We start from the raw sequence: 12,207 nt of genomic DNA on the forward strand, positions 1-12,207 counted from the left end.
CCTGGTCCTGAGGGTAGCGTCCAGCTTCTGCTGTCGGTCTTCCAGCCTCGTCCAAACCTGTCCCCTCTCCCTGCCTCCCACCTAAGCCCCACTGTCCTCTGACGCCCGGGCAGGGATGGTGTGCGCTGGGGGCTCCACCCTCCGGTCGGCTCATTCACGTATCAGGCCTGCTTCTCCGCGCCCCCTGGGCCACCCAATACGAGGAAGCGGCACAGAAAAGGACTCCACGGAACCTGGCCACTGACACTGGGCACATGCCCCTTGGCCACCTCCTCAACCCCTCCCCTTTCACGACCAAACAAAAATGGCAAACAGGAAACGCTCGTCTTTTAAAAATTACTCTATTATTATCAAATAGAACCACAGTATCCAAAATGTCATTATAAAGTTCTATCCCCAACTAAGTGGCCCCGCCCTGCCCCTCCGAGTGGCCGGCGGCCAAATCACGCCCCCCGTGCTGATTGGTTTCATCCATTTTATTGTCAAGGAAATGAACAGCCCAAAGGGGGTTCCCCAGGTCCGCGCTAGCCCCCGCCCCCGCCACTGGGGCCTCCCGGGGGAGACGCGGCCGCCCCGTGTCGGGGAGGAGGGGGGAGAGGAGGGATGAAGGGAGAGGGGGTGGGGGAGGGCTCACGGCAAAGGGGCTGGGGTGCCCCGTGCCCGCCCGCTGGGCTCGGGCCGGGCGGCGGGCCGGGCCGCGCTCACTCGCCCGTGTGGGTCCGCAGGTGGTACTTGAGCGACTGCTTGTAGCGGAAGCACTTGGCGCAGTGCGTGCAGGGGTAGGGCCGCTCGCCCGTGTGCGCGCGCTGGTGCTCCAGCAGGTGGTGCTTCTGCGTGAAGCGCTTGCCGCACTCAGCGCAGTGGTAGGGCCGTTCGCCTGTGTGGATGCGCCGGTGCTCCAGCAGGTGGTGCTTGCGGATGAAGCTCTTGCCGCACTCGGGGCAGGCGTGCGGCCGCTCGCGCGAGTGCACGCGGCAGTGGTTGGTGAGCTTGGACTTCTCGCTGAAGCTCTTCTCGCACTCGGGGCACTTGAAGGGCCGCTCGCCCGTGTGAGTCCGCTGGTGGCGCAGCAGGTGCGAGGGGCGGCTGAAGCTCTTGCCGCACAGGCTGCAGATGAAGGAGACCTCGTGTTTGCCCGCGTGCACACGCTGGTGGATGACCAGGCTGATGTGCAGGCGGAAGCTCTTCTTGCACTCGGGGCACGTGTAGGGCCGCTCGCCCGTGTGCGTGATCTGGTGCTTAGTGAGGCTGGACTTGTGGCTGAAGCTGCTGTCACACTCGGGGCACTTGTAGGGTTTGGGGCCGCCGCTGCCACCGCCGGAGCTGGGCGACTTGGGGCGCGGCTTGAGCGCGTGCTTGGGGGTGAAGCCAGGGCCACGCTCGGGTGACACGTAGCCGCCGCGGACGCGGTGGATGCGCTGGTGCAGCGTGAGCTGCTGCTTGTGGCGGAAGCTGACCTCGCACTCGGAGCACTCGTACGGGCCCTCCTTGATGTGGTTGCGCTGGTGGATGATGAGGTTGATCTTCAGCCGGAAGCTCTTCCCGCACTCCATGCACGTGAAGGGCCGCTCGCCGCGCCGGTTCCGCTGCTGCTGGCTGCCCGAGCCCCGGTTCTCACCCGGGTGCCGCTCACCGTGCGACGGGGGCGCCAGCCGCTTCACCGCCGGGTTCCCCAGCTGCAGCGGCGGGGGGCTCTCCTCGCCCTCGGGGGACAGCTCCCCCGGCAGCGACGTCGGGTACAGGCCGGTCTCGTACCTCCCGGACAGCTGCCCGAGGGACTGCAGGTGCTGCGGCAGCTCATCGTCCTCCTCGTCTTCCTCCTCCTCCTCCTGCTCCTCGGTCTTGATCACGATCCCCTCTGCTCCAGGGGGCGGGGGACGGGGGTGGAGGGGAGAGAGATAAGACGTCGTTAGGTGTTGCCTGGCGCCCCTGACCCGGGTGAGGCAGACCCTTCGCCCACACACACAGCGTGCGCACTGCCGGCCCCGAGCCTTCGTGCCTGCTCGCTCCCCGCGGCCCAGGGAACCTGGGCTAGCCACGGGGCTTAGCTCAGGAAAGGGCCCATTTAGGCCGGTGCGACCAGGCCCAAAACAGGCGGGTCGGAGCCCTGTTTTGGAATTTTCTGCAGGGAAGCGGGGACAATGGGATCCTCGTGGTGGGACGTGGGCGCTACGTGTGCCCATCACCTGGCACCTCTAGCGGGCAGGGACTCACAGGTAAGAAGGTACCCGCACGCGGAGCCCTCCTGGAGGCGCTTGGGTCCAGGGAGCCAGAGGTTGGTACCCTCAGGACCCACGACGCTCCAAGCCCATCAACACTCCTGTCTTATTTTGGCCACTTGAGGGTCGGGTTTCTACCACGCAAGGGTCCTGACTCATCAAGTTGGCAACCTCTCCCCCTCTGCGGTCTCCTCTGCCTGAACTCGGCTCAGCCTCGCTGGCCTCCTTTCCGGAACTCACCTGGAGATTTCTCCTCCAGCAAATCCTGCCTCCTGAGGAGGGGGGTGTGTGTGTGTGTGGGGGGGGGGGGCGGTCTCCAAATCCTGCCCATTGCTTTACACCCAGCCCCGATCCTGTCTCCCCCAGAAAACCTTCCTTGGCCTTCCCAACCTGTATCCCTCAAGCCCTCCTGAGCCCACAGCAGGCGTGGCGGTGCCTCCTGAGGTAGCACCTCACCTACATGGGTGGATGGCTCACTGCAGGCGGACTCCACCAGTCCTGACCCTGGAGCTGGCTGGGGTCTGAGGTAAGTGTTCCATGAACACCCCAAATGGTGATGTCCTCCTCCTGGCGCTCTGCCCTCTAGCCTAAGAAGTTGTCTGTTTTACAGGGTTCCTGGAGAACCTAAGTTGGAGAGTCCGCCAGCATCTGTGTGAATTTTCTCAAGCGCCTTGTTCTTACCTGGCCCTCTCTAAACACTGAATTGGGGAGCTCTATTCTTAGTGGCCAACTTTGTGTGACATGAGAAAGGCATTCATTTTTGAGTCTACCTGTGAGATGGAAGATGTGACAGTCTGACATTTGTGGAATTCTCAGGAGCAAACAACTAAACTTTTCCAGAACACTTTCCACCTACGCTCTCTCATGTTCCCACTATCCTATCACAGGAGACGTCAAGCAAGAATTATCCCTGTCTCACAGACACGGGGCACCCAAGCTTGCCGCTGTCACGTAACGTTTCCAAATAAAGTAAATAAACTGAGACCTCTTCAGCACTTTCAACTGAAGGTCCAGCTAGTCTGTCCCCTCAACTGACAGGGAAACTGAAGCTGGCAGTGTTTGTGAGCTGGCCAAAGTCTTGTAAGTCTGTCAGTGACTGCTAGGCCACAGCACTTCCAGCTACTCCTCTGCACCCTGTAAGTGGCAGTGTTAAAATTAGAACACAGGTGTGCCGAGTCCCAGCTCAGGCCTCCCCGGCTATAAGACAATGCTGCCTCAGTCCAGTCAGGACGCTCAGCAGGAAGTGACCCAGAACATCCCTGGAACATGATGCTTAAAAGATCAGGAAGGAGGAAGCAGCTTCGGAGGTTGGCAACTCATGGCCCTGGTGTTGATCCTGAAAATAGGGTTGTTATGAAAGACCGAAGGGAAATACGGGCCTTAGAATATTGGAACTCTCCTTGGGTTTCAAAGTTGTATTTTCTTAACAAAATAAGAAGAAACAGTTGGCCCTAAAATTCAGGACTTGAAATCCCACAAAGAATCTTAGAATATTACTAAGTGGTACTAATAAAACTAACGGGAATGTTCACAGGGCAATCAATGCAAGGTAGCCTCACAATTTGCCTTGTGTCTTTCGCTATTCTCTAATGAAGGACAACGTGGTATGTTAAAAAGGTTTCTCTACTATCATGCAATTATTTAAAAATAAAGAGTTAGATCCACATCGTTTGACCAAGAATAATGTCCATGATAATTTATTATTGTGTGCAAAAAGACAAACTGCAAGGAAATAAAGTGAAAAAAATTTAAATCATCATTTCTCCGTATAAATATTAACTGATACGATGGCTAATGACTCCTAGTATACTAGACTTTGATAAGTCTAGTATAATCTTAATGATGATTCAAGAAAAGTTCAGGTTCATTTCATTTATGCATACAGTTGTACAATTCCCGAGTAAAACAGTAGCTAAGTAGACTTAGTAGCTAAGTCTAGTAGGATATTTAAAAAATACACCATGAGGATCACACGGGGCTTTTCTCAGGCCTGCATGGACGGGTCAGCATCACAGAAGCCATCCTGGCAGTGCTCCTGAGAGCGCACGTCCTCACAGGGAGCAAGGGTGTGCAGCCTGGTGACTCCGAGGCTTTGAGAGTAAACAGAAATGAAGCCTAGATTCCGCCAGAAAAAGACAGCATGGTCTCAGCCATTTGCAAAGACGTGCGATCCAAGGTGGAAATCTTCAAGCCAGTTGAGGCTTCTAGTGTGACACAGGGATGACCAAGGACAGACATATCAGAAGACGGAAGTTCTCGCCTTGCCACCAGTGTGTGACCTTCTTGGCCTGCCGAGGGAGGGGCCGGAGAGATGATCTCTGCCATCCCCAGAGGTCCTCATCTGACCTGGTCTTTGGCTGCAGTGCCCTCTCTCCTTGCCCGGGGATGCTTTTAAATCCCGGGGCAGGGGACCTGGACCTAAGGCCCTGCTTGGTTCGGTCACAACTGTTGAGCCCTCGGTGGCACACAACCTCTCTGAAGGAGACCTCGGCTTTCCCCCAGGACCCCCTACCCTGCCCCCTCTGCAGGCCTGACGACACCAGCTCCCCCCACTCACCTGCACAGTTCCTCTGCTGCACCAGCATCTGCTTGAGCTCGCTGAACTCGCCTGAGCCCTCCGTGGATGCCTCCAGCGGGTTTTCCGGCTCCTGCATGTCCAGGTCCGGCTGCTCGCCGCACGGGTCTCCCAGCTCCGAGTCCTGGAAGCCATGCTCCTCTACCTGGCCCATCAGGGGCTCCGGCGTCTCCAGGCTCTCCGAGCCCTCGTCGTTGGTCTGCACCTCGATCTTAATCACGATCCCATCGTGAGCTGAGAAGGTGGGCGGGTGGGGGCGGGAGAGGACAAGAGATTCCAGAATATGTTCATTCCACCTGCTCAGGTTTTTGCAGCCCTAGAATTTATATTTTCAAAAAGTCTTATTTTAGAGACCCTGAAGAAATATCCCGAGTTGGCGGTGAGTAGGCTTAAACCTCTCTGGACACCGTGTAGCCCTGAATATAAACTGGAGTCAAGTTAAAATAGAGGCAGTTTGTTTCCACAAGCCCCTGTAATTTTATAAGATAGTCATGGTTTCTTTTAAAAAGAGACCCCAATTCCTTTTCCCAGGATAGGCCAGAACAAAGCCAACAGCAACTCTCTCTCTCTCCACCTCAACCAAGTTAAAGACAAGGCTAATCATGTGGTTGGGCTTCCCAGGTGGTTTAGTGATAAAGAACTTGGCTGCGATGCTGGAGATCTGGGTTCGATCCCTGGGTGGGGAAGATCCCCTGGAGGAGGACATGGCTACCCACTCCAGTATTCTTGCCTGGGAAATCCCATGGACAGAGGAGCCTGGCGGGCTGCAGTCCATGGAGTCTCAGAGTCGGACATGACTTAATGACTAAACAATGACAACAGTCATCTGGTCATTTGCACACCCTTTCAAGTCCTGGCCAGGTGTCCTATACCGACAGACCAGAGGCCCCCACCCCCACCCCCGGCCCTGCCCCAGTCCCCTCTCCCAGCCTCCATTTATAGGCACAAGATGGGGCCGCCGGGTTGTTTTTAGTTAAATAGCATCTGATGACACACATGGCCCTGACATTTTTTTTTTTAATCTACTTGTATGTCTGTTGTAGGCTAATTTCAAATGTTGTTACACACAGGCATCACTTTACATAAATGGGATTATAGCACACATTTCTGGTTTTCAGTGCAGTATTTTTCCCCTTTTAATTTGCCGCCCCTTCCCCTCGCTCCTCGCTTGACAAGTACAAGCGTCTCCGGTAACTCCCGTAATGGACCTCACACTTTTCTCTGTGCTTATGGAATGATTTATCACAGCACGTTTATATTCATGTTTCTTTTCTAGCCATTGGTTGCAAAAAATAAAACTGCCTTATACATAATCCTCTATGTTCCTTTTCTCACTCAAATATACTGTAGAAATCCCTTCACAGCAATTTCTGTAGGCTAATGCATCCTTTTAAAAGCTGAGAATATTCCACAGTGAGGATCATATAGCAATGTGTTCAATCATTTCCTTATTGACAACATTCACTTTTTGCTCCTAGGCTTTTGCCCTGGTGAACAGTACTGCCATAAACATGTGTTTATTTATATCTCTAACCAAAAGGAGTGCTTTTATTTTTAGGAGAGTGGCGGGAGTGGGACTTCAGGGTCAAAAATTAAAAATATTTTCGATTCCGACAGATGTCATCAGCCTGCTTGTCCACAGGCTGCGACAATTCGCACCTCTCCCGGCGCTTTCCCGTCCCCGCCAGCAAAGGACATCACTGCTCTTTTAATTTTCCTCGGTCGGAGGGGTATAAAGTGATAACTTACTGATACTTCAATAGTTCTACTTCCCTGATGAAGATAATGTGAGTGTTATTTCTTGGTCTTTGAGAGTGGATTCTGTGTGAACTGTGTTCTGTCAATTGGTCAGAGACCTTTGATTCCTGTATTAAAGATAACCCATTTTTCTTACTGGCATTTCAAATATTTCCCCCAAACTCATCATTTGTCTTTGCCTTTGTGTTACCTTTTATCATAAAACCTTCCTGAAGTTTTCATCTCATCAGTTATGTCCCTTTTCCTTTTTATGGCTTGTGGGTTTTCTATTTTACCAGAGTTAAGCAGGAGGTCTCCTCTGGCCCTAGGTGGTTCATCTGGTCTCCCAGATTTTATTCCCAGGTCCTTATCATTTTATTTTTTACCTTTATCTCTTTATTCCACCTGAAATTTGCTTTCATCTTGTGTATAGTGTGGGGTCTCCACTTTATTTTCTTGCTTATGGATAGAGCTATGCCAGCATAAACCCCCTCAAATCACTGTGTTAATTAGGGAAACTAAATGTACAATGCGTGAACATACACATTCTTTGAACATTTATCCCATAGCTATTGACTGAGCACCAACGACGTGCCATGTGTGTTCCAACGGTGGAACACATGAGGCAACAAAACAGACCTCCCTGCCTGCCTATATCTCACATACGGCAATAACAGAATCAATAAACTAGATGGCGTGTTACAAGGTGTAAGTGCTGTGTTAAAAGAAACGGGACCAGGATCCCAGTGGATGAAGCTCCTCATTGTCCTTTGCCATGCTCCCTTGTCCCGCCCTAATGAAGTGGACCACATCACCAAGAAAGCAGACCGCTAATCATACTAGCGACTGATGGCACATGCCTAACGCTGGGTTCTTTCTGATGCCTGGCAATCCTTTAATTCCTCTCTGATCAGCCGCCTATTAAGTCCCAAATGATGGGGAGTGCACTGCATAGCCAACAGTCCGACAGCCTTCCACGCGGCCTGAGCCTACTTTCCCTCCGAACTGAGCCGCCAGAGATGTCTTCATCCTACTCTCTGTCTTACAAAAAAGATAAGTCATCCACACTCACACCCTGGCTTCCTCCTGCTCCAGCTTGACGTCTTCGCCTGGCCTCCTGTGTCCCTCCTCTGGCCTCCCCTCTTCTGGGCTCTCTACTACATCACAACCGTGGATCCAGCATCAGAAAAATATCTTCCCTGACTTCAAAAACTCCTGGAAATATTTTGCTTGCCTTCTCCCTAAGATAATTTTTTAAAACCAGGTACTCATTTGCACCTTCCTGAATAAATACATAAAATGTTTCAATCGCTGCAAAAGATGTAATTTCTGGAGTATTGTAAATATTGATATTTTAAAATAAACTCTTCCATTGCCATTTAATGTTGCCAATGGAATCTTAGAACTCTGGCAATTTAAAACCCACCATTATTCACTTAAAGAATACATGAACAAGTTCTTCTTTGATACTTGAAATTTTAATATCATTCCTTTTCACCTTGGACTTCTATTTCCATTCCCACTTTACCCACAGAATTTTATCCTAATAGAACATCTTTTTGTGCTCAGATGCCTTTTACTGATCACCTCATCTACCACTCTGCCACAGAAATGTGCATGTAAATGGAAAGATTAATTTTGCTTTCATTTCTAATAACCACAGGGCTCTAAGAGTTACTTTTCTGCCTGGTTTAAGTCATCCTTAGTTATTACTATTGTGGAATGAAAAATAATTATTCAAGATGGGAAACCAAAAACCTGGAGGAAGTGAATCTCTTACAAGGATGGATAGGGACTTTTCCCCCAATTAGTTCACTTATCTGAGAGTGAATATTCTTATCTCTTGAGTGAGACAGAGTTCAGAATAAATTCTATTCCTACTTTTCATTTTTATAAATATAACCATTGGGAGAGCTCATTTGCATAGATCTGGAGATGGGCTGGCGGGAGCTTTGTTATGGAATCATCCCTCTATTCTGTGAACTTCTGAATTACAATGCTGCAAAAGCACATGGTTAACATATCATCAAAAGCTGTTTTTAATGACCTATTAGCTGACAACTTAATTAGGTTCTCTTTCAATTTTGTTGAAAGCCAGGTATTCCAAATATCTGACTTCCAAATGAATTCACCATCCGGGCCCCTGAGCCATGCACTTCTGGTCCCCATCCCCGCAACAGTCTGGCTTGTGCCTTTGTTTCACGACCCCAAGGGCGTTTTACACCTCAGAGAAACACTCCATAGTAAGGCAAGATGGGCAGGAGGTGCCTGTTCTTTATTTTCAATAGTGGGAGACCCGGGAGCTAAGGAACAGCACTACTGGGACCGCATGCGGCCAGCGCCCTCGATGATGCGTTTTATGAAGAACAGATGGACGAAGACTTGGAAACGGGACCCACAAAGCCATCTGTGTTGTGCCTTCTGGGAAAGCCACTTGTACCCCATGGGCATGGGTGTTCCAGCCTGAAGACCAAAGCCTTCCCATCCCTTTGTTGTTCAGTCGCTAAGTCATGTCGGACTCTGCGGCACCATGAACTGCAGCATGCCAGGCTCCTGGGTCCACCACTATTTCCTGGAGTTTGCTCAAACTCATGTCCATTGAGTGATGCCATCCAACCATCTCGTCCTCTGTCATCCCCTTCTCCTCCTGCCCTCAATCTTTCCCAGCATCAGGGTCTTTTCCAGTGAGTCAGTTCTACACAGTAGGAGGCCAAAGTTCTGGAGCTTCAGCTTCAGCATCACTCCTTTCAATGAATATTCAGAGTTGATTTCCTTTAAGATTGACTGGTTTGATCTCCTTGCTGTCCAAGGGACTCTCTTGAGTCTTCTACAGCACCACAATTCGAAAACGTCAATTGTTCGGCGCTCAGCTTTCTTTATGGTCCAATTCTCATACCTGTATGTGACTGCTGGAAAAACCATAGCTTTGAGTATGTGGACCTTTGTTGGCAAAGTGATGTCTCTGCTTTTTAACATGCTGTCTAGGTTGGCCATAGCTTTTCTTCCAAGGAGCAAGCGTCTCTTAATTTCATGGCTGCAGTCACCACCCGCAATAATTTTGGAGCCCAAGAAAACAAAGTCTGTCACTGCTTCCACTTTTCTCCCTTCTATTAGCCATTAAGTGGGGGACCAGATGCCATGATCTTCGTTTTTGAATGTTGAGTTTTAAGCCAGCTTTTTCACTCTCCTCTTTCACGTCCTCCTTTAAGACCCGCACTCCACCAGACATCCTAGGTTGCTCTCAGCCCATCATGAGTGTGATTCTCTGTGAACCCAAGCCGTTGTCTGCTCCTCTATGGCATCTAATTCTTTTCCCCTTGAAATGGGCAGCAGGTAGACATTTTTGTGCCTCTCCCCTACTTTCTGGGCAGCAGAGAAGCCAGTGTTTCCCACTGAAAAGTTTCCTCTGCACCGAACAACTTTTGAAACAGTACTGACAACCAACAGCCAGACTGCATTCATAAGCAGTAATCTGTTCTCCCATTTAGAAAAAATTAATCAAAGACTAATACATTGTGGGAACATAGTTTATGACCAAAGGTAGCATTTCAAACCATCGGAAAGGGATTAGGTAAGTGGAGTGGAGACAACTGGCTTCCTGACTAGAAGAAAAAAAAAATCTTCACATATCTCACCTCAAAATAAATTATGGATGAATAAAACTTTAGACATAAATAATGAAATCACACTAGGATTAGAGAAAAAAAGCACAGTTTTCCCCCCCTCCCCTCTTCCTTCCTTTCTATAAACAATGTTGAGCTGAGGAACTGGTTACTCCGAGACCCTCTGGGACTTCAAAGATTCCTTCCAGAAGCTACCTGGTCAGTTACACCAAAGATATTGAATATGCACAATACTATAATCTTTAGTATAATGTGCAATCAACTATAATCTTTTGGTGTAAATTTTCTGGAAAAAAAATTTGTAGATTTGCCTTGATGTTGTTTGGTGATAAGAAATATTTAATTTGTGATTGGTTTTTAATCTTGTAACTACATTTCTTCATAAGAACTCTTCTGAGATGGGAAAAATCTCTGCTACAAATTGTTTTCAAAGGTATTAAATGTTGTGAACACATTTAATTATTAATGAAGCAGGTATAATGTTATTCTGGGAGACAGTTAAACATTTAATTATTTACATTTTGTAATTTTCAAATAAAGACATCAAAGATATATTTTTGGAAAAAGCAAGTTGCTAAACAACGTACTTCTATACTGTCTGAAAAAAATTTTTTTTAACAATGAGAAAGCATTTATTACATAATTAAGGCTCTGTGTATATGTGTTTGACTACATGCACATAAAGTGAAAGGAATAAGCTGCTCTTTTTTTTGGCTGTGCTGTGCAGCTTGTGGAATCTTAGTTCCCCACCCAGGGATCAAACCTGGGCCCTTCGCAGTGAAAGTGTGGAGTCCTAACCACTGGACCTCCAGGAAGTCCCGAGCTGTTGACTCTTGAAAGAGAAGTATGGAAACTTTCACTCTTTCAGCTTTTTTTCTTTTTGAATTATGTTGCTGCAACTTCACAATTTCATTGGAAAGTGAAAACCAGCATTGTCACGTTAACTTTCTCCAACAGCTCAAAGCACAGAAATGATGGCTGACACGGGCTTTCCAACCTTCTCGTGGGTACACTTTCTGTTAGATTTTTTAAACTTTGGTATATTAATTTTTAAAATCATCTTTAAAAAGTTTATGTACGCACATAGGTCAGAGGGTTGAAGAGTTCTTAAAAACTCACTTTTAAAAAGCTCCCCACCATGCTTCAACTTGCTCCCAGAGGTAGTCACTTCCCATCCTTCTAGCTGATTCTTTTGTCATTCACCTTTATACCTCTCTGTAACATAATGACACTGCTACTCCTTGAGTTTTCAGTTTTAAGCATCATCTACTGACTTCCTAGAGCTGGAGAGGACCATCTCTTCCTCATCCATCCACATCTTGTCCAAATCTCTGATTCTTCCCAGTTTGTAATTCTGATTGGATTAACAATGGGTGTTTTTGTTATTGGATTATGTAAATACTATTTAAAATTGAATCATGTAGCACACTTAAAAGTACTTTTCTATGCTTGTAAACACTTTTCGATTTCCCTGGAGGTAGTTTTCTTTTGTTTATTGGTGTTTAGTCGCTCAGTTGTGTTTGACTCTTTGGCAACCCCATGGACTGTAGCCCGCCAGGCTCCTCTGTCCGTGGGATTTCCCAAGCAAGAACACTGGACTGAGTTGTCATTTCCTTCTCCAGGGGATCTTCCTGACCCAGGGATCAAACCCAAGTCTCCTGCAAGTCTCCTACATTGCAGGCAGAGTATTCTTACCTGGAGAATCCCATGGACAGAGGAGCCTGGCAGGCTGCAGTCCACGGGGTCGCAAAGAGTCGGACACGACTGAGCAACTTCACTTCACTTCACTTCCTTACCACTGAGCCACTGAAGAAGCCCCTTCTTTTGATTAACCTGCTGTTAATTACCACTCAGTCGGCTCCAAAGTCTCCCCCAACCCTTCCTAAAACCCTCCTCTCAAAATATCCAAGCATAATGGGTATTTCTCAGGTTTACTGACTTGAAAATTTTTCTTCAAATTTATGCTCCAGTCTGGACTTGTGCCTCCAGATCCACAATGTCTTTTGGGGATCCCCTTTGGTGCACCCCAGGGATTCCTTCACCTGTCTTGTGT

The 12,207-nt window shown here is 48.7% G+C and overlaps 1 protein-coding gene across 3 annotated transcripts in view; it reads right to left on the reverse strand.

The window, feature by feature from the left end:
• Positions 1 to 461: 461 nt before the first annotated feature.
• Positions 462 to 12,207, reverse strand: part of ZNF777 (zinc finger protein 777) — a 28,043-nt gene continuing 16,297 nt past the window's right edge. For all 3 annotated transcript variants that reach the window (XM_006072223.3, XM_025292077.2, XM_044947021.1), the window contains exons 5-6: positions 4,777 to 5,028; positions 462 to 1,858 (exon numbers count right to left, since the gene is read on the reverse strand). In XM_006072223.3, coding sequence (XP_006072285.1) covers positions 702 to 1,858; positions 4,777 to 5,028 — 1,409 coding nt within the window. In that variant the 3' untranslated portion in view covers positions 462 to 701. The remainder of the gene's footprint in view (positions 1,859 to 4,776; positions 5,029 to 12,207) is intronic.

This window comes from Bubalus bubalis, chromosome 8, assembly GCF_019923935.1.
Source record: "Bubalus bubalis isolate 160015118507 breed Murrah chromosome 8, NDDB_SH_1, whole genome shotgun sequence".
Lineage (NCBI taxonomy): Eukaryota > Metazoa > Chordata > Mammalia > Artiodactyla > Bovidae > Bubalus > Bubalus bubalis.